Source organism: Polypterus senegalus, chromosome 14, assembly GCF_016835505.1.
Source record: "Polypterus senegalus isolate Bchr_013 chromosome 14, ASM1683550v1, whole genome shotgun sequence".
Taxonomy (NCBI): Eukaryota; Metazoa; Chordata; class Cladistia; order Polypteriformes; family Polypteridae; genus Polypterus; species Polypterus senegalus.
In genome coordinates, this window is record NC_053167.1 from 131,991,378 (window position 1) to 132,014,199 (window position 22,822).

The 22,822-nt window shown below is 38.2% G+C and overlaps 1 protein-coding gene across 13 annotated transcripts in view; it reads left to right on the forward strand.

The window, feature by feature from the left end:
• The window catches only part of dock7 (dedicator of cytokinesis 7), a 267,403-nt gene that overhangs the window by 179,450 nt on the left and 65,131 nt on the right, over nt 1-22,822 (forward strand). For all 13 annotated transcript variants that reach the window (XM_039735264.1, XM_039735253.1, XM_039735254.1 and 10 more), the window contains 7 exons: nt 3,640-3,780; nt 3,928-4,041; nt 6,252-6,422; nt 10,374-10,513; nt 11,925-12,094; nt 13,138-13,292; nt 21,189-21,371. In XM_039735264.1, coding sequence (XP_039591198.1) covers nt 3,640-3,780; nt 3,928-4,041; nt 6,252-6,422; nt 10,374-10,513; nt 11,925-12,094; nt 13,138-13,292; nt 21,189-21,371 — 1,074 coding nt within the window. The remainder of the gene's footprint in view (nt 1-3,639; nt 3,781-3,927; nt 4,042-6,251; nt 6,423-10,373; nt 10,514-11,924; nt 12,095-13,137; nt 13,293-21,188; nt 21,372-22,822) is intronic.

Here is a 22,822-nt window from a genome sequence, read left to right on the forward strand (position 1 = left end):
ATTTTTTTCTTGTGGAATAGCTGAACATAGTAATAATTATAGTACTTACTGGAACTGAGAAAAATGTAGAATTTGAAACACAATGACACTTACTTGCAATTGGACATACTGTCACCTGGACTAATATGCTGCTGCCCTAGAGTGGCTCTTACAAGACCCATTCTGACCATTATTAGGGAAATATACATTATTTATTAATTCCCCAAACTAATTTAAGTTTTTGGTGAGGTTGGATTTTTCTTGGCTATGAGATTATTCCATTAGTGAACATCCTTTTTTCTTTAGGCTGCCTGCAAATAATTAAGTATTTGTTTTCAGTCAGTCAATTCGTCAACCAGGCACATGTAGCCGTGTGTATGTGTATAAAAATGTATATATGTATGTGGATATAGATATAGACAGATGTGTATATCTATATATATATATATATCTATATCTATATCTACTGTATATCTATATCTATCTATCTATATCTATCTATCTATATATCTATATATATCAATACTAATAAAAGGCAAAGCCCTCACTCACTGACTCATCACTAATTCTCCAACTTCCCGTGTAGGTAGAAGGCTGAAATTTGGCAGGCTCATTCCTTACAGCTTCCTTACAAAAGTTGGGCAGGTTTCATTTCGAAGTTCTACGTGTAATGGTCATAACTGGAAGCTATTTTTCTCCATTTACTGTAATGGAGTTGAGCTCGAAAGCCGTGGGGGGCGGAGTTTCGTGTGACATCATCACGCCTCCCATGTAATCACGTGAACTGACTGTCAACGCAGTACGTAGAAAACAAGGAACAGCTCCAAAAAGCGCTGAAGGAAACATGCATTATATAATTGAGAAGGCAGCGAAACAATAAGAAGCGAGCGAGTGACATATACAACCATATTCATGAGTGCTGCTACTTCGGAAACAAAGCACGGTGTAAACCTAAAGTTTAAATTAAGTTCATAGACAGGCTGCCGCTGGCGTTTGTCATGCCCACAGGTAATGCGGGATACAAGTTTAATGAGAGGACGCAGGATATAAACGGAGAGTTTTGATCACTTTGTAACTAAGTTAAAATTGCACGTGAAGGGCTGTGCTTATGCAAATTCCGAGAGACTGTGTTTGTGGGGGATTGACAGTTAAGGCGGGTGGGGGAGTCATGTCATCATCTCCCCTCCCATTCATCTCATTTCGCTCTGAGCTGAGCTCCGCGGCTAACGCAGTGTTACGGAAGCGACTTTGTGACGCTGCCACCAAATACAGAAAAATCCACAAGTTAATACACACGCTGTCTCTACAGTTTCTCCACACTGAATCCTCCAGGCACTACTTACAAAAGGTTACATTGACAATTGTGTTATTTTTAAAATGTTTCCTTTTCTTAGCACAAGCACAGCTGAGAAGCTTCAATGCATATGCTCCATAACGTGTTAAAAAATCACACATTTAATCACACTTTGCAATATAAGCAAAGGGGAACTTCTGTCAATGCATGATTTCCTGGTACACCGATTACATTGATCAGCGCTTCCCGATTCATTTTACCCTCGCACCACCTTGGTTTGAGAAGTATGAAAAAATATGAGGTTAACACAGAAAAACAGATCACCAATTGAAGCTTTATGAATAATCGATTCGCCATCAATAATTGTTTTGGTAAAGCCATACTCCGTGTAATCCTCTTTCCATTTTATAATTTTTCCACCACTAGCCATGAACAGTAAGAAAGTAAGAGCAAAGCGAGGGTGACTTATTCAGGCAGGCAGGCGACAGCTCAATAGCTCGAATTTGGATATAAGTAGGATCTATTTAGTCGCCAGAAATATCTTTGTTAGGAATGGAAGTTGAATTTAGTCTTTAAATTTCTATGGTAAAGAAAAAGTTATGCAATGATGACTAAATTTAACTATATAAAGTCAAAAGTTTTATATATAAAGTCATTCCCGAATATATAAAGTCAAACCTTGATTATATAAAGTCACTGTCGGAATAAATAAAGTCAAAACTTTAGTCCTAGTCAAAGTCCTGACCTGAATCCAATTGAGATGCTATGGCATGACCTTAAAAAGGCGGTTCATGCTAGAAAACCCTTAAATAAAGCTGAATTACAAAAATTCTGCAAAGATGAGTGGGCCAAAATTCCTCCAGAGCGCTGTAAAAGACTCATTACAAGTTATCGCAAACGCTTGATTGCAGTTATTGCTGCTAAGGGTGGCCCAACCAGTTATTAGGTTCAGGGGGCAATTACTTTTTCACACAGGGCCATGTAGGTTTGGATTTTTTTTCTCCCTAAATAATAAAAACCATCATTTAAAAACTGCATTTTGTGTTTACTTTTGTTATATTTGACTAATGGTTAAATGTGTTTGATGATCAGAAACATTTTGTGTGACAAACATGCAAAAGATTAAGAAATCAGGAAGGGGGCAAATAGTTTTTCACACCACTGTATATTCATTTCTGGCATTAATCTTTGATAAGGGTAGAACTGTAGTGTGCTTGTTTCATAATATTAGTTTTATAATATAACAGGTCAATGTGATTTAGTATGAGTTGATGGGAGTTGTGTATTATACTGTAAGAACCCTGTAGAATTAAACTTTAACATACACTGCAAAAAATAAGATTCCGTTTTTTGAATTTGGATCTTTTTATTTTGCCATCTCCAAGTCAGTTACAGAGTGTTGCCTTAGATCCTTTGTGACTACAGTAGATGGCCTTTTGTGTTTTGGGCAGACAGCACATTGTAATAATATTAGCATATTAGTTAGCACTGTGTCTTGTACAGAGCACAGTGAAATTCTTACTTGCATGGCCAACAAACATGCAATATGTCACCAGTCTCTAATGCCTTGATAAAAAATGTATGTGTTCCTGCCAAATAAAAAAAGATGTTAAGCATACTTCTCAAATAAGAATGAGGTTTTGATTTGAAGACCAGATTCTCTTCTTCTTCATTGGTTGTTATTTTTACATTCAAAGTTGTAAAACCTAACTTTGGGCATTATTCATTATCTGTTTGTGAAAATACACTGGTGAATTAACCTTCTGCTGGCTAAAGCATCTTGGATATGCACAAATATGAGTCACACTGGAAAGGACTGCTGACCAGCAAAATCAGAGGGAGGGCAGGCAGGTGGGCTTTGAGTTCAAAAAACTCAGTCTTATTTAAGGGCACTTCACTTTTGTCGTGAGAGGATTTTCTAGATTTTTTTTTTTATACACGTATTTTAGAGGGATACCAGACATCTGGATTATGCAAAATGACTAATCTGATACTTTTTTTATGGACATTTTCTATATTGTTTGCAGTTGTTGAAGTTGCGCTCCCATTAAAGTTCATTGTATGTGGAATTTTATTATCAATGTGTTCCATAAAAAATTAAATTAAATGTTTTCACAGTCATTAATACAAACATGGGAATATAACTGATTAAAAAAAATATTTTTTTGAGTGAAGTATTTCTTTAGCTTAGCCTTGAGTACTTTTGGAATTTTCCAAAGGGCCTAAAGTAGTGTCTGTATTTTTTCATAATTATATTTTTTATATTGTTCACGTAACTTTCTATATGTAAATACATTTGTATTTACAACCTGTCTGTTTATATTTATTGTATATCAGTCACTTACATTTTTTGTTTTCTTTCTAAGGTGAAAAGTATAGTACATCATTTGTATTTTACTGATCGATTGGATTCTCCAAGGAAAAATCGTTTCCCTGAACGTTTTATGGATGATATCACGGCTTTGGTTAGCACTGTTGCTGCAGATATTGTCTCTAGGTTTCAGAAGGTATGTATATCACTCCTTGGGTAGCTGCCTGGCTGGAAATGAAAGATGTAATATTGAATGACAAGGGTTAAATGAGATGGGAAGGTGTACAGTATTCTTTAGCAGTGAATCATTCTTATGTGCTTTTGGTTTGCTTATTCTTCTTAGGATTTGGAACTGGTGGAGAGGCTAAACAACAGCCTTGCTTTCTTCCTAAATGACTTGTTGTCTGTTATGGATAGGGGATTTGTTTTTAGCCTTGTGAAGACCTATTGGAAGCAGGCAAGTATTCTGAGACTTACTCTTATTACTACTTCAATTGCGCAGTGATCTGTGCCAGGGTGTTTCATTGAAATCGCAACTTACAGTATCTCCGGTTCCTGTGATAGCTGTTAATTAATGTTCCCTGACAAAGTGTACTCGGATTCTGTGTTTCCTATCTGCTGCATTTGTTTGACAGTTGACAAATCTGGTGAACCACCGTAATAAGCCATTACATTCTTAAAAGTTTTTATTGTAATTGGATTTTTATTTTAAATCTTACCTTTATTTTTTACCTGTATTATTAAATTGCTGATATATTCTGTTAAATCTCTTCTGGAACTAAGCTTTGAAATGTAAATTGTGACTCAAAAACAATTTAATTAATTGTATTTATTATATTGTTATACACTAGCCATTTTACTACTTTTATTTACATCTTTTAATTGTCTTTATTTAGATTGACTTATTATTTAAAATCATTCACTTGTGCACATTTGTATTTTATTCTATATTCCATAATGGAACCATTTAGAATTTTGTATTTTAATTGTTTACTGTTCTGACTGGAATGGTGTGTTTATATGGTAGTGAAAGAAGTGCTGCAGTTGATGAAAGAGTGATCATATAGGGGCCAATAAAGGCAAATATTAAAGATCTGAGTTTAAATAATTAGGATAGTGTAGTCTAATTGGTTGAAAGAAGTCAGTTTATTTTAATTTTTATTTTCTATTTGTTGTATAGCAGGGGTCTCCAACACGTTGCTCACAGGCTACCGGTAGCTCGCCGATGGGTTAATGAATTCTACATAAATTTGAAAACTTGATTAGTCAAATTAGGGCTGGGTGATCTTTCCAAAAAAATCAAATCACGATCCTTTTAACACAAAATCACGAGCCACAATCTGAATTGCAATCAATCTTTTCAATGTGGTTTACACTTAAAAGAATATCCGGACTCAAACTAATGAAGACCTAAGTAACACTTTATTTTAAATATCAAAAAAAAGTTGAATTCAATTGTTCTCTCGTTCGCTAGCTAAGTGGAGTTCAGGAACACGAACCGAAGCTGGCGAGTGAGTGAGGAAGGCTCCTCCACTCGGCCCACTGCGTGTTTCTCAGATTCACGTAAATAAATCGATTACCACAAGCGAACTATGATACATAGTGAAATGAGAGAAGTTGCAAAATCAACTGGAATGTTCAAGCAAATTATAGAAAAAAAAAACGATCTAAATCCGTGAAGTAGTAGTTGTGAAAAGCGGACAGACATACAGACATTGGATTTTATATATTATATAATAGCAAACCTTCAAAATAATGTGCAGTTAAAGTCTCAACAGCATTCCCAGAGCTTAGCAGAGCCAGATACTGTAACTAGAAGAATCTTCACCAAGCAGCTCTGAAAATGTCTGCTTTGTTTGGGTCTCCATACCTCTGTGAGTCTGACATGAATGTCATGAAGTCAAAGTTCAGAGCAAGACTGACAGACGAACATGTAAATGACTCCATGAGAGAGAACCTCAGTGGCTCCACTCCACCGTACACCTCAGTGCCAGTCATCTGACTAACTAAAAACACACATCACGTGGAGCTGGACCTGAGAATAAAGTGACACGGTGACATGTGGCAAAATGACAAATGAAGAAGTCAGATCTGTGGATTGGGAATTGCATTGTTTTGTTTCGACAGCCTTCATGTTTTAATTCAATAGTGTGAAATGACTACAGACATACAAAATGCACTTGCAGGTGAACTGAATATTTTTTGTGATGTTTTAATGCAAAAGGTGAGTTGTGGACACCAACATTTTGTAAATGTTCAGGCAGAACAAGCTTATTCAGTTTGTTTGGGTTGAAATAAGCTATGAGAATAAACGTTAGAAAACATGAGGAGCTCTCGTCCATTTTCATTTTGTAAAAGTAGCTCTCGGGGGGAAAAAAGTTTGGGGACCCCTGTTTTAAAGTGTAAAATGAACACAGGAATAGCAGTAAAATGAAGTGGATGAAGTAAGAAGGATAAGTAGAAAGGTAGGTCTGCAATTCTGAATTCATGCCTTAATACCTATGCTGGACTTTTTAGTAATTTGGGAATCCATCATCCCGCTTAGAAATATTGTATGCAGCATTGAGGTCTGTGTGAAGTCCAGCATTTGTAATTCACTTTGGTGTATTGCATGTCCTTGTATGTCTTATCATAAAAAGTGTTTTTCCCCTCCCCATCTCTTCAAAGGTTTCCTCAAAGCTCTACACCCTACCAAGCCCTACAGTGTTGGTCTCATTGAGGCTGGATTTCCTCCGCATTGTGTGCAGCCATGAACATTATGTGACGCTTAATCTGCCTTGCGGTTTGCTAACACCACCAGCTTCTCCTTCACCCTCTGTATCTTCAGCAACTTCTCAGGTGTGCTTCTTCATTTGTATGTGCTGACAATTGCTTCACGTTTTGTTCTCATATTGAGAGTTTAGGCCTCTGAAAAATTCTTTCATGTTATTTGTTACATGTTTACAAACTACGCCATTCCTTAATTTGTTTTAATATATAGTATTAGTAGTATTAACCAGCATTCGAAATTTTAACTTGATGGAGTATATGACCTGATTGATCCAGTATATGTATGCATTTTGCAAAAATAATAATTGTTAAGCCTTCTTTGATTATGATTTCCATGAGAATAGTTTGTTTTATTAATAATAGAAAATTGACCAGTTTTAAATCTGTTTGCTGATATCCGAGCACCCTTTTTATTCTCAAATACCACATGGAAACGTCAAACAAATTTCCTGCACGTAATGTAAGTGTATGAAAACAAAGGATTGCTATCTAGGTTTAGAAATCACTTTTTCTCCTGTAACTCCCATTTCTTTTTTCGTACAAACATCATGCGTGATGAACCGAAGATTTCAAACTTTGATTGATCAGTCCATTAGACTTTCTTCCCGTCTGCAGTAGTCCACAGTCAGTATTTCAAGGCCCTATGTTGTCCTTTAAGTAATGGCTTTCTTATGGCCACTCATTCTGTCAAACCTGCAGCACAAAGTCTCCTCTTCACAGTAGAAACAGAGAGTTTTTTCGACCATTGATAAGCTGTGCTTGAAGCTCTTGTGCTATGAGGTACCTGTGATCACGCAAGCTGGTGACCCTCAGAAACTTGTCTTGTGATTGGCTTGTGACCTTTGTGGTATGCCAGTTCTCTTCCTATCAGAGTTTGTTCAAGTTTCCGAATGTCTTTGGAGTGTGTAGGACACCACTGTACCTCACTTTTTTTCTCTAAATGAAAGACCTACATTTCTAAGGGTCTGTTTTGTTTTGCTGTCTTGTTTCATTTGTTCAGTTGTTCATTGCCGTTTTCTTGCCATTATCACTGGAATATTGTCCAAGTAGTACTTCAGAGAATGTAGTAACACATTCTGTTGCACCTCTACTTTTAAGAAAGATGGAGGGTTTTTAAGTAATCAGCAGAACTTGGGACTCCTGTTCAAATTGTTTGCTTCAACTTGCAAGGCTTAGTTTACTTTAACACTAGAATTACCAGAGCCTACGAAAAAACTCGTAAATCCGTCCCACCTTAAATCGCTTCTTAAAATCGTTCACAGCTCTACACCAGCGTCTTTTGTCATCTAAATGTGCTGATAAAAATCAGGCTGCAAGCAACCGGCTATTCCATCCCCCCACCGACTTAGAACGTGCACAAACTTCTGCCAGCTCGGACATGCCCAAAAAAATGTGTGTAATGCCACAAAAAGTGCATGCAGACATGTCCGGGCCAAATAAATAACATTTGACGTTTTGAAGAAATCATTTTATGACACGATTTACCTTTATTTATTTACTTACTTCCTAAAGCCTAAAGTCACAAGTAGTGTGCAGAGGGCATGCTCAAAAATGTATGTTAATGCCACGAAAAGTGCCTGCTGACACTTTAGTATGCAAGCAATGGTATGTGCATTCTTGCTCCGATGTAGAAGGGAGCCGAGTTTACCTCTGTTACAGCGCGTCTATGTGAAAACAGCAGTGTCAGATGCGGGGGTGGGGTGTGTTTGGGCTCGTGAACGGCTGAGATAATAAAACTGACAAAAAAAACAAAGCTAACCTTTACAAGTACAGTGGAACCTTGGTTTACGAGTGTTTTGCAAGACGAGCAAAAATTTTTAATAAATTTTGACTTGATAAACGAGCGATGTCTTGCAATACGAGCAGTATGGATACACTTTGTCTGCTGAGCGTCATGTGATCACAACTGAGCTGGTGGTTGTTCTCTCTCTCTCCTTATCTCGTTTGCTCGCCCAGCGCATCTCTCTCTCTCCTCATCTCGCTTGCCCAGTGCATCTCTCTGTTTACTACAGCATTGTGACTGTGTGTGTGCGCTGTGAAGTGCGAGTCCCCATCTTGCTCCCCAAAACACGAAGCTGAGTCTCAGTACTTTAACACTAGCTTTATTCAGCTTGAAACGGCAACAGCGCTGTTATTTATTGCAGCGGGATCTTTAAAATGTTTCTTGTATGACCCATTGACGACAGGCGCTTATAGCATGTCTGCGATCTTTTTGGATGCGCTTATACGGCGAACTGCTACAGCGCTGGGAGACTGCGATTGCTTTGGGACACTCTTCCGCGTGTCGTCCTGTTGGGTGGAATCCCACATGAGTTTAGAAACTCACACCAGCCATGATTCTTTTTAAAGGTAAAGTGCAGGTTAATTTGTATTATGTATTTTACTTTATATTTTGTATTAATCATTTTTATATGAATAGTTTTGGGTTGTGGAACGAATCATCTGAGTTTCCATTATTTCTTATGGGGAAATTCGCTTGTTAAAAATACGAGTGTTTTGGATTGCGAGCACGTTTCCGGAACGAATTATGCTCGCAAACCGAGGTTCCACTGTATCATAAATTACACTGGCTGTTACAGACTGAAATCAAATGTATGTTTTTATTCTAAAATAGTAAGACTAAGAGCAGTTTACTTCTCAAAACGGAGTGGTGCAGGATCGAACTCGCGACCTTTTGATTCCCAGGTGGCAGCTGATTCTATTGCGCCACGGAGGCAGTCATAATAAACGGGTTTTATCAATGTCGCATGTTAAGGTGGCTTTTTGTTTCTGCAGTTATATTTTTGATTAAAAGCGCAATTGTTGTGTTAGATTTGTACCTTTTGTGAAAGTATTTCTGTGATACTTCAGGCTTCTTACATTATATAGTTTATGCCTACATTTTGTCATCTACTAGTAGAATATAAAAAACGTTTCTGTTTTAACAATGTGTTTACTCAGATTACTGTAGAAACGGAACAGACATGAAATGCGTGTGTTCCAAATAACAATCTATTATTTCCAGTCTAAAACTCCACTTCACTCCCAGAAAATCAATCAAGGCATGAGCTGGGAGAAGTTTGTGCACATTCTAAGTCGGTGGGGGGATAGATTAGCCGGCTGCTTGCAGCCTGATTTTTATCAGCACATTTAGATGACAAAAGACGCTGGTGGAGAACTGTGAACGATTTTAAGAAGCGATTTAAGGTGGGACGGATTTACAAGTTTTTTCGTGGCTCTGGTAATTGCTGCAGAACATCTGTATGTTGTAACCTACTAGTTGTTCCCCGAAGAAGGCCCATTTGTAATATTCTGACATTTCCTTTTTCAGTTTTTGCTAATCTAAACTTTAAATTTAAACCTCTTTTTTACCATTTTAGTACCACCGGAGAGGCAACATTTTCATTGTGTCACTTTTGTTTATGTTCAAAACAATCTGAAGGGTGTAAAGTCAAAATCTAAAGCGGTGTAAATGGTCATGGCCTTATAATAAACTGTTTAAAAGACTCATCATTTGCAAGCATTCAGACTTCTCAAGGCACGTTTATCAGAAGACCAGCACACGTTTATAACTAAGAATTATTTTTGGTTCTATTTGAATGCATAATGTATTACTATCTTCTTGTAGTTTCTGCTAGTATGACCTTTTCCTGGTAATGTTTTTTTGCAGTTTAGTCAGTCTAGCTAACCTGCTGTGGTGTTTAGAGATTTTTTGGCATTGCACCATTGTGTTTTACACTAAATCATAAAATGTGGTTAGCTGGTTACTTGCAGTTTTTGAGAATAAATGTAAATGAATGCATTCATCTACAACAGCTTTACCAAGCTAACCATTGTTAATATTAGATATTAATATTAGAATAACTGCTGTGAAATAAGCAAGTCTTACCTTAACCTTTGCCTTATGAAACTCCTGTTCCCTATCAGCACAATAGAAAGCATTTGTAGTATGTAATTCCATCTTTTATTGGAATTAAAATTTATTGCACAGTTTCACAAAATCCCTACAGAAATAATTGTGAAAATTTATTTCCACGACAGAGTTCTGGCTTCTCAACCAACGTTCAAGATCAGAAGATTGCTAATATGTTTGAGCTTTCGGTACCTTTCCGGCAACAGCACTACCTGGCTGGACTGGTGCTGACTGAACTGGCTGTTATTCTGGATCCGGAAGCAGAAGGGTGGGCATTACTGTATTGCACTCTAATGTTTTCTCTTTGTTTCCATTGGTTAATGTGTAAAATGTTACATGCTGTTGGATAGGTCCTTGATGAGATATCCTGCACCTCTTTGATGTTCCAGGTCAATGGCAGAAATGTTTTTTGCGGAAGTTTTTGAATTAACATTAACCTTCATCCATGAATGCCATTTTTAGAACGTTTCCATGAATCTGCCTAAAAAGCAATACAATAACTTCAGAAATTATTACCTCTGAAATGAAGTAAATTTGATGAAAATTTTCAATGGTTTACACGGTACCTTTGTAATAGTAATGCATGTTCAGTGTTCACCAGCTCATATAAAATACAGTTATAGTAGCACTAAAACAAGGCGTCAGTTACACGTCTGATTCGCAAACAGAACAGTCACTCAGAATCTGCCTCAACTTCAACTTGTTTGCAGGCCAGACACCCAAGGGAACGCTCTGAATGTGTCTGGCAAACTGGAAGTTTGCACTGGGAGCAAGCGGCCTTTATCTTTCTCTCCTTTGCCCTTGGGCACATGTGAAAGCGTCGCTTCTTAGCTACATGTGCTGCATCTCCACGGGGCTGTTTCATCATTAATTTTTGTTTCCTCATCACTTAATACAGTGTCACTTCCATCATCATTGTCCTCTTCATTTGAGTTGTCTGATGTATCGAAGTCCAACAACTCCTTCAGTATTTCAGCCAGGGCTTCACTTGCATTGAATTTCTTTGTTGGTCGTTGACTCATTGTTCATAAACACATCAACTGGACTTGCTCCTCAACAAACTATACACCAGCAATGTCTCAGGTGGGACTAAGGAAATCTAAACTAAAGAAAATACAAAGTTAAATAGAAAATTCAAATATAAAATATAAAACGAAGCAAAAACGCTTGTACAAAAATGGTAACGTTTCCATGACCCCCAGCTACTTTGTGCTACTGTAGCACTTATTTGCACTAAGCTATTGCGAAGTGGATTTGGGCACATTTTTCAAGACAACACAAAATGAAAAGTCAGAAAATTTCATGGCCGTCGTATTACCTTAAAAGGGAAAGAATTTGAAAAATCTGCAACTGGGGGTCTTGGACCCTCCCCCCCATTCATGGATGAAGGTTAATAAGGCTGTCTTTGGATTGGCTATATATGTATGCACACAATCTGTTATTGCTCTTGGTCAGTCAGTCTTTTGCTGCCCTCAGTATTCGTGGAATTGAAATGGTATGCTTTTTTCCATTATGTATCTTTGCATAGAGACCCACATACATGTTTTTAGCCGTTTACTAAATAAACTCCTTGGAGTTCAGGTACCACTGCTTTTCTAAAATTACATGTCATTTTGCATTTATTGTTTTTTTTTTTGAGGCTTATGAGTACTAAATATATTTCTTCTCCATTTATGAAGGCTATTTGGACTACATAAGAAGGTCATTAGTATGGTTCATAATCTGTTATCCAGTCATGACTCTGACCCCCGATATGCTGACCCTGATGTGAAGGCTCGGGTGGCTATGCTTTACCTACCATTAATCGGCATTGTCATGGAAACTGTGCCACAACTTTATGATTTCACAGGTAAGACAGGTGTCTTCTTTGTTGTAGGCGCTTGAAAGGTAAAGAGCATGTCATTTGTTTTGTGTGATATGTGTATAATGCTCTCGGTGCATAATATTATCTGTGAATAGCATATTGAACTATTAACCACAGAGGATGTCTACAGTTTGACTTCTGAGTGAATTTTTTTTTAAATAACATACTAATGTTATCAATCATTTGTCCCAAACATTTCTTTACCTGTAGTTATATTAGATCCAATTAACAAGTTACCAAATGATGTAGTTGCAAGCAGCAATTTGGAGACCTTTTGAATCTTTATCTGAAAAATAACAAAGAAATATGCCTTTTTGCCCACCCTGGGCAATTATAATATGACTTGTTCTCAACAGAAAATTAATACAAACTCTATATTCCTAATTTGCACCACTATGTTTCAAGTGTCTTCTCACTCTAAACCAGTGAAAGGCAACCTTTTTTGAGTTGCGACGCACTAAGTCCAAAAATCTTGTTTCGCGGCGCACCTGAGGGACTGCCCATAAATAAAGTCGTGACGACACAATCTATGGACAATCACCAATAAAAACAGTTAATTTTGCAAGTTTGAAAGACATTTTATTAATAACGGAATCAAAGGATAAATCTTAAATTTAATTAATGTGAACATTGAGATTGTTTTTCAGCACATATAAGATTGATGCGAGGATCAATTTTCGAAAGACAGACGCGTATTTCCTTGTCGATCATTTGAAGTCTCTTGCGTTTCTTAGACTTCATTTCCGTAAGTGTTCCGTTATCTGTTTTCCCAACATAAAATTTTTTTTTAAACATTATCTTTTTAATCAACTAAAAGTTCAAAAACACTAGCAATTTTTAATATTTTACAAAAGTTTTCGCGGCGCCCCTAGAAAATTCCGGTTGCCCGACAATGCTCTAAACATACAGAATTTCCAATGCAACTTAATCACATAACATCTAATTAGCTTATTTTTTAATGTGTAACATGATGCTGTTAAAAATTTTTTTTAAACTTCTCTATATCTTTCCCTGTTTTGTTCATTCAGAGTCACACAACCAACGTGGAAGGCCAAGTGGCTCAACTACGGAAGACTATGACAGTGAAGGAGGCAGCATGATCAGTCAGACTGTTGCAATGGCAATTGCTGGGACATCTGTTCCTCAGTTGTCACGGCCAAGCAGCTTCTTACTCAATCCAACGGTAATGAGCATCACCAGAAAAGCTGATAACCTGGTTAAGTTTATGCTGTTGGAATTTTCAGAAATGGCCTTTGGCTGTGAATTCATTCTTTTGTCTTGTGTGTGAGCATCCCCGCCAGTTCATTCTGTTAAATTTAGAGTAGACAGTGCACAGTTTTCCACAGAAAGATGGAATAAACCTTTATTAAGGAAATGGAGTTCATTTATTGATTTTAATCACACTGTCACAATTTTCTTATGTATGCTTATATTGTTATTGGAGCATTTTCTGATTCTGTAGTGATTAATAAGTCCATGTTCACTTAATAGTTTTTTTTTTGATCAAATGTTTATGAAAGAATCGATTATTGCTCACATTTATTATTTTAAACGCATAGGTTGGAAGTCCAATTTTAAATTTTTTTAACCATAACATTTTATTTATTTTTAAATAGAAATCCCTGACTTGACAACAATTATTAATCCTGGTGACTGACTTTTGTGGTGTTCTGATTACTTATTACACGTCAGGTATTGATTTCACGTTCAGTGCTCCTGGCTAAGGCACATCTTTCAGATTAAATGTATGATATTGAATCCAAATTAAGCAAGCTACATCCTTTCTTCTTGCCATTCCCGTTTGGATCTCTGTCCTCATGTACAAACTATAATCCCTCAGCTGTAGAGGTCTAGTTAGGAATATGAACCTGTGTTCACTTTCTTGTGAGGATACATTCATGACAGGAGTCTTTTTTTAATGCCACAAATTCCTGCATCTTATTCACCAGTGGCCTTATGTTTCTCATTACAGTGGAAGGGAGGTGAGGTCTTAATCTCCTCTTTCTTGTCATATGTTTTTTTTTCCCCCTTGCGTTCTTGTTTGCAATTTGACAGAGATTGGTGTTTTTCTTTGAAGAACACCACTAGTTTCCAGAGCATTTATATTAACCCTACAGTGCCTTCATGGTTATGTAGTTGACCAAATGAAAATATATTCAGTATATACTACTAGTCAAAAGTTTTAGAACATCCCAGCTGCAGTCAGTTTGTCTTAATATTTCATGAAAGCATAACATAGAAGAAATAAACAATGACAAAATAAAAAATAAGGCAAGGAATCATTAAGTGTGCAAAATTTAATTCATAAAACTGTGGTAACCCTTTTGATTCAGAATTGCAGTTACTCTGTGCAAGTCACCAGCACCAGACCATCCCACTTACTCCTCCATGTTTGACAGTTGGTATCATACACTGATGGCGTACAAACACGCTGCATGATGAACAGAAGATTTCAAATTTTGATTCATCGGTTCATAAGACTTTTTTCTAGTCTGCAGTAGTCCACAGCTGTTGTTTCAAGACCCTGCTTTTCCCTGTAAGGAATTGCTTTCTTACTGCCAATTGCCTTATCAGTCCTACAGCACAAAGTGTCTCCTCTTCATAGAAGAAACTGAGACTTTTTTTGGCCACCGTTAAGCTGTGCTTGAAGCTCTTGTGCTGTGACTTCTGACCGGTAGTGGATGTGTATATAGTTATTAACTTTCAAAGATGCAAATGTGCATGTTCAATAAATGAAAAATTATTTCAATAAGTGAAAAATTTAAAATTGTAGCGCATCTTCAAATTTCACGTGTCTAGCACTAGGCAGAGTGCAAAACCCACGCTGTTATATTTTACGTTCTTAGTCATATGCTTGCATCCTCTACAAGTGGGTGTGTGTACTTTTGGCTGTATCTCTGTTTATGCTGAGTTAATTTGATTTATTTGAAGCCAAAAATGTCTGTAATTAAGGTTGTTAACAAGAACATGTGGGCACAGTTAGAAACTCGTTAAGGGTAAATTTCTCCACTCAGAGAAATACATTAACATGCCATACAAAACCAAGTAGTGTGGTCAAGTGCAGGCGCAACAGAGACCTTTGGTTGGATCTCATGAACAGCTTGTTTTAGTCGACTTAGCCTAATAGACTCTATTGTATGATCTTCAGATATGAGCATCCCATCAGGAGTACCGCGGACTTAGCAAGGGCTTTTACTTTGATACACTCACATTGGAGTTAGTGCCAGAAGGACTTTTTTCTGATGTTCTTTTTTTTTTTTTTTTTTTTTGTCCTAACTTAAAAATCTTCGATGAATTTTCACCGCAGACACTTGCTAGACATCAGTATTACATGATTTGCAGAAGGTGTCATGTGATGATGTCACTTGGATTTGAAAATAATCACATAGGCTCGTTCACTAGCGGTAAGCGAGTCTATAATACTGAGATCAGCTGATGGAAAACAGTGGGAATAAGAAATAACTTTCAATTTTTTGTTTGTAAAATGCACTAGAAATCAATAGCAAAAAATACAAATATTAACTTTTAAAAGCACTTTCTTGTGTACTGTACAGTACAAATATGTCTTCAATAGGAGTTGAAGACAGGTTAGTTAGGTGTACATACATAGGCATATAATATATATATATATATATATATATATATATATATATATATATATATATATATATATATACACACACACAGTGGAACCTCTAGATACGATCACCTCTGTATATGAGAAATTCAAGATAAGAGGAAAGTATGAGCTAAAAATTCAGATCTAAATACGAGCATTGGCTCGCGTTACGAGCCACGAGCCAGGCTGTGGTTATGCGTGACGCGTTTCCCGATCCGCCTCGACTCGGGGATTCACCCAAGCTGACGCTGCCAGCTCACTCAGTGTTCCTTGTTCTCCCGTAGCGTGAGGATCTACGCGTTTATGCGCTTGTGATTTCATTGTTTCGCTGTGGCAGTTCGCTGTATAAGCGTATCCAAAAATATCGCGGACATGCAGACGGAGAATAGGAGATGATTGCCCTCAAGAGGAGAGAGAGAGAGAGATGAGGAGAGAGAGATGCGTGTGCGAGAGAGAGGGAGAGAGACGCGTGCGCGAGCGAGAGAGATAAGGAGAGAGAGATGCGCACGAGAGAGAAGAACCATCAGCTCAGTTATGCTCACATGACGCTCAGCAGACAAAGTGTATCCATACTACATGTATTGCAAGACATCGCTCGTTTTATCAAGTCAAAATTTATTAAAAAAATTCAGCTTGTCTTGTAAAACACTCATAAACCAAGTTACTGTACTTGCAAACCGAGGTTCCACTTGTATATATTATTTATCAGTGTTATTTGTTAGGAAAATTGATTTTTATGTTGATATTTTTGGGGGTGCGGAACGGATTAACTGCGTTTCCATTATTTTCAATGGGGGAGTTTGTTCTAGATACGAGAAATTCTCTATACAAGCTCAGTGCTGGAACGAATTAAACTCGTATCTCAAGGTTCCACTGTATATATATTAATAATACTAATATATATATGTGGAACCTCGGTTCACGAACGTCTCTGAACACGTAGAAATCCAGTTACGACCAAAATGTTTTCCAAACTTTTGCATCTGTTCACGACCACTCACTCGGTATACGAACAAGCCAGTCTCCATTTCGGTTTGTGTGCGCCATTGATTTCCGCATGTGTTCAGTCTCTCCCTGTGCAGAGAGAGAGAGAAGGCAGTTAAAGAATGCACCAGGCTTTTTTTAAAGAGACAGATTCGAGCATTGTTTTAACCTTGTTGTATTTAATGAAGACTTTTTTCTATTGGATTTTAACCTCCATTTTACTTCTGTTTACAGTGATCGGTTTGTAGCGTGCAATGTTGCAATGTTACTTTTCTTGGTGGTTTATTAAATTAAGGATTTTTCAAATGTTCATTTTTTTCCCTGTGCTTAAAACTCATTAAAAAAAAGTGTTTTTAGCGAGCGGTTCGTAGCGCTACAGCGCAAGCTCTTACAGTGTTAGTTTTCTCTCTTGTTCAAGGTTTTCTCAGTGTTACTCAATGTTTTTACATTTAGTTTACTATTACGCTGTGCATTCTATGGTGTAGTTAACTATATTTGTGCTTAAAAATCTTTAAAAAAAAATATTTACATACAGTTTGCACGGTCTAGAACGGATTAATTGTATTTACATGCAATCCTATGGGGGAAATTAAATTGGGTCACGACCAAATCGGGTTACGAACAGAGTTTTGGAACGAATTACGGTTGTGACCCGAGGTTCCACTGTATATGCATATATAGTGATGGAAGTGTGACCAAATAAGTACCTGGAAAGGTCCATGTGCCCCTTGGCAGTGGCCATGGGTTCTAACAGGGTTGAGGTCCCATACTCATAGCCTGTTGCCCCACTGTAAACCTAAACCAAGGGGGCTGCTGCCCTCTATTGGCCCAAGAGAGAAACTGTCCTGATAATACTCTCACCTTTGGTCCTTCCACACCCTGGAAAAATTAAGATAAAAATTAAATCTATACAGTACAGTACAATCCCTCTTAACTGGCCACCTCGTGACTGGACCCATGGCCGGTTGCTGTTTTGGTTGGTTAATCCAACGCATACCTATTTTCATGTAGAAAAATATTTCTAAGGTATGTACTGTACCTCTTCGACGTTCCTGAAGAAGCCATATCCACAAGGCTTCATCCACGATTTCGCACACAGGTTTTTTTCTTGTACGATGACTGGACAGTGTGGTGTAGCGGGTTCACAGCTCAAGTCAAAAAGTCCACTTTTTAAATACAGTAAATAATCGCCGCATTTGTGGCTTAGCGAGGGGGCGTAGTATGTGTTACTGATCAATTCCCGGGGAATTCGTGATGCAGGCGATCCTAGCTTAAGTGCACAGGTGAGGAGTCGTCCGCATCCATAATTGTTCCCGGGAACTGCTAATTGCCACATCTGATCCACGTCCCCGTGATAAATAAAAGCACGAGGCCGCTATGGCGAGAACAGGAAAGAACGGGAGGTTAATGGATAAGGAAGCTGGTAGAGGAAAGCCGGTGCAGGAGAGCAAGAGAGAGCAGATTCGATGGAGCAAAGGCAGATAGCTGGGAGGTGAACCCCTGCAGAGGAGTGTTTGGCCGACACTCAGTGGGACTGAAGGAAGCGGTCACTCCAGCTGAACAATCACTGAACTGGAGTAACCGGTATTGAATACAACTGGCCGTTGAAAGGCAGCAGTCGTGGAGGCTTTGGGCTGGTTTGGCCCCAGCGTGAGTGCCCTGGCCACTGGGGAAAGAACCCATGTCTTGGTCCAGATGGAGACCGACGTAGCCAGGGCTTGGAGGGCAACCAGACCAGTGTGGAAGGCAGCTGCACCTGCAGGTAGGGCGAACCCCCCTGTTGCGAAGCCCGATGGGAGAAGCAGGGGAGCCACGAGGTAGAAAGAAAAAGGCACCGCGCTTTGGATTTTAAGAGACTGGTTCCAGCCATTGTTTTAACCTCATTTGCATTGTTTTTAAAGGACTTGTTTTTTTACTAATGGAATTTAACCTTCACTAATTCACTCGTTTTATTGGATTATTTATTTAAAGAAGACTTTTAATACACTGCACTTTATATAATTTGAACACTGTTTTGTTGTTTGCTAGTTTTAAAATACCTCTCACCTTCCAGGAAAGAAGGAAGTGCATACATATAATATAAAGAAGAAATCAGGATTAAAAAAAAAAAATATATACATTTTATTTTAACAGGCCGGTTAATGCAAGGCCAGTTAAGAGGGATTGTACTGTATCTATACTAATAAAAGGCAAAGCCCTCACTGACTGACTGACTCACTCACTCACTCATCACTAATTCTCCAACTTCCCGTGTAGGTAGACGGCTGAAAATTGGCAGGCTCATTCCTTACAGCTTACTTACAAAAGTTAAGTAGGTTTCATTTCGAAATTCTACTTGTAACGGTCATAACAGTCGACAACGTCTGCCATGTTGAACTTTCTTATTCATGGCCTCATCTTCACGAAATTTGGTAGGCAGCTTCCCTGTGCTAACCAAAACCCGATGTACGTACTTATTTCGGTGGTATGATGCCACTGTCGGCCGCCATATTGAACTTTTCAATGGTCTTTGTTACTTATGGGCCCATCTTCAACAACAACAACAACAACATTTATTTATATAGCACATTTTCATAGAGAAGAATGTAGCTCAAAGTGCTTTACATAATGAAGAATAGAAAAATAAGAGACACAGTAAGAAAATAAAACAAGTCAGCATTGATTAACATAGAATAAGAGTAAGGTCCAATGGCCAGGGGGGACAGAAAAAACAAAAAAAACTCCAGATGGCCGGAGAAAAAATAAAATCTGCAGGGATTCCAGGCCATGAGACCGCCCAGTCCCCTCTGGGCAATCTACCTAACATAAATGAAACAGTCCTCTTTGTATTTATGGTTTTCATGGAAGGACTTGATGATGATGATGATGATCACGTGGACTTCTGGCTTTTAGTCCATCAATGCTGGGGCATCATGGTGCTTTGAGTAGGTTGGTGGTGGCACAGCCACCACAGAGAAACTGGAAAAAGAAACAAGAGAGAGTAGGGGTCAGTACGGACAAGAAATTTGGTACGCGGGTTCCCAACGCTAACTGAATCCTACTTACGTACATATATACGTCCATAGCCTGCAGCTCGGTCACCGTGCCCAACGCCTCCCACATTATTGGCTGCCTGTCTATATAAGGCCGTCCGTCGCTCCAGTCTCTACATTCCCTTCTTTGCTTTGCCACGGGATTCACGTCTCCCTGCTGATAACTACAGCCTTTTTATTTAATCCACGGCTTCTCCACTGTTTTATTGTTAGTTTATTACGATTATAGCTAGTGTGTAGGTATTTTAGACTTACTTTACATTGTTCAGGTACCCATTTCCTTTATCATTCCAACCGTACCCCCATTAACATGTCTATCGAGGTGGTCACCATCGATCAAAGAACTGTCACTTACCGGTTTCCATTCCCGGAGATGGCACCTGCCTTTTCCATTCTCTTTGTTACGTATTGCACGGCCATATCAGGCTCACTCTTGATATCCGGAGGAACATTGTGTCTTACGTATTGAATGACTGGGACAGGTTCAAGGTGTGGACTGATGACGGTACAGGAGATAATTATACTACACAGGAGCACTAGAAGAGTGAAATGCTTAAGCCCTTCACCTATGCATCTGCATGTGAGTTGATGGCTGCCGCTGAATTGTTCAGTTGTCGCTTTCAAATGTACCGAAATGGCCAAATATTTTACACCTTTCGACAACCACCAATGCCTCTTAAACATTTTAGATTCACAGGTGACGATTTCAGTAGTGGACACTTTGATGTTTATGAATATTTAAAACTCTCAAAAGCTGGATGTGAAGTTATCGATGAAACCAGTTGTATGCTTACAACACTTGACAGATGCCGAATGTCACTTCAACACAACAAGTCCTGCAGATACAAACGTCATTGAAACAAACCATGAAACTCAAACCGATTATGACAGCAGCAATCCAAGCTGTGAGATTTGAAACAAGATTACTGTTCACATGGCCAACTGTACATTGCATGCTCAAGAGTAAGCTCTGCTTGGTAATATTACAACCGGAGGGCCGAATGACAATGTGGTATACAAAGAGATCCTTAACAAATAATTATTGGTATATTTTCCCTCATTTTAAAAAGGTTTAATTTTCTTCTTAATAACAATTTTAAGGCAGTACTTCACCGCTGCGAAGCGCGGGTATTTTGCTAGTATTTAATATAAAACATTCACGCTCTGCACCCTAATCCTGAAATTTATGAATTCGAATGCATTTTGACAAAGTGAGCAAAGCCAGAGATATATACTATATATCTATTTTTTGGTCTTTTTGTTAATGAGTGATTACCCATTATACTATACCCTTTCTCAAAGCTTTCACTCATGGATTTGAATTTTTAGCACACTGTGGCTGAATGATCATTTGAAAAATGATGCTAAGAGCGGCACAAACAAGGTACCTTTGTTCTTACAGTGCACATTTGTCATCATTTTCCCTATATATTTCATTCACTAGGCCTCCAGGCAGTATGCCACATTTTCAGCAGAATCAAGTCGAAGTCTCCTGATCTGTCTCTTGTGGGTGCTGAAGAATGCAGATGAGATGATTTTACAGAAGTGGTTCACAGACTTATCTGTCATGCAGCTGAATAGGCTTTTGGATCTGCTGTACCTCTGTGTTTCCTGCTTTGAGTATAAGGTAACATTTTTTTATGCTTTGTTTACCAGCCCTCTTTGTTCAGGTGAAGAATTAATGTACAGTGATCCCTCCTCGATCGCAGGGGTTGCATTCCAGAACCCCCCGCGAAAGGTGAAAATCCGTGAAGTAAAAACCATTTGTTTATATGGTTATTTTTACAAATTTTTAAGCCCTTATAAACTCTCCCACACTCTTATAAACATTTCCCGTACACTTATACAGCATAAACCCTTTGTATTCTCTTAGATATTAGGTAAGATTAGTTGAAATTATGTATTTAAACACACTTTATATAGAGTAAAACCTAAATATTATTTTAAAGATATCAAGCGTCTCCAATATCACATGTTACAGCCATTATGATAGACACGCCACCAGCAATAAATACGTACAATGCAAGAAAAATTGTATACAGTAAAATGTGTGTACAGTGACACTAAACATACAGTACGTACATGTACTAAGTACTGTACATAGAAAATTAATTATGGTTACTCACCAACAATGACATGATGACTTGTCCGGTAACGATGAGTTTAATTTTACTGCACAACAAAGGAGAGCGTCACAGCCCTTCTAAAGGAGCCACTTCAGGCACCGCCGTTGTTGTTCTTCCGGTAGTCTCCAATCCAAATCCCTAAAGTAGATTCTATCCGGAACACCGCCTTATTATATCCACTTACAACTCGTTTTGCGCACTGGTTAAAGGACACTGCAGCTGTAGATGATATATTCTTTTCCTCCTTTTTCAAGTAAAAAGAACTGTGGACTTATTGATGCCATAATGGCGTCCTACAGCGGTGTAGCTGTTCACTTCCTTCAACATATCCAAAACTTTACCTTTTCGGAAAATCGTTAGCATTTTCCATTGGCGCTTGGGCCCTGAAGCAGTAGCAGGATCTGATCGTTTTGGAGCCATAACGAAGGGCATTTACTATGCACAAAGATAAACACAAAAGTCAACACTTTACACAGGGAAACACGTTGATGCTGAATGAGCAAGACGAGATTTCGTGGTTAACACAGCGGAATCGAATTCGGTGCTCCGTCGCTGTGTCAATCAGCACACAGGAACTTAACCGTGTGCTCTGATTGGGTAGCTTCCCAGCCATCTGCCAATAGCGTCCCTTGTATGAAATCAACTGGGTAAACCAGCTGAGGAAGCATGTACCAGAAATAAAAATACCCATTGTCCACAGAAATCCGCAAACCAGCAAAAAATCCACATTATGTATTTAGATATGCTTACATATAAAATCCGCGAAAGTCGAAGCGCGATATAGCGAGGGATTACTGTATCTAAGTAACGTAACAGTTTTGCTTAAAATTAATGATGCCAAGAGTAAAAGTAAAATATAGGTATTGTAGTCTGCCTTTTATTAATAACCCATTACTTACTCATTATTCTCTGTCAAATTCTTGCAGCTGGTAGTGAACAATCATGCCTCTGA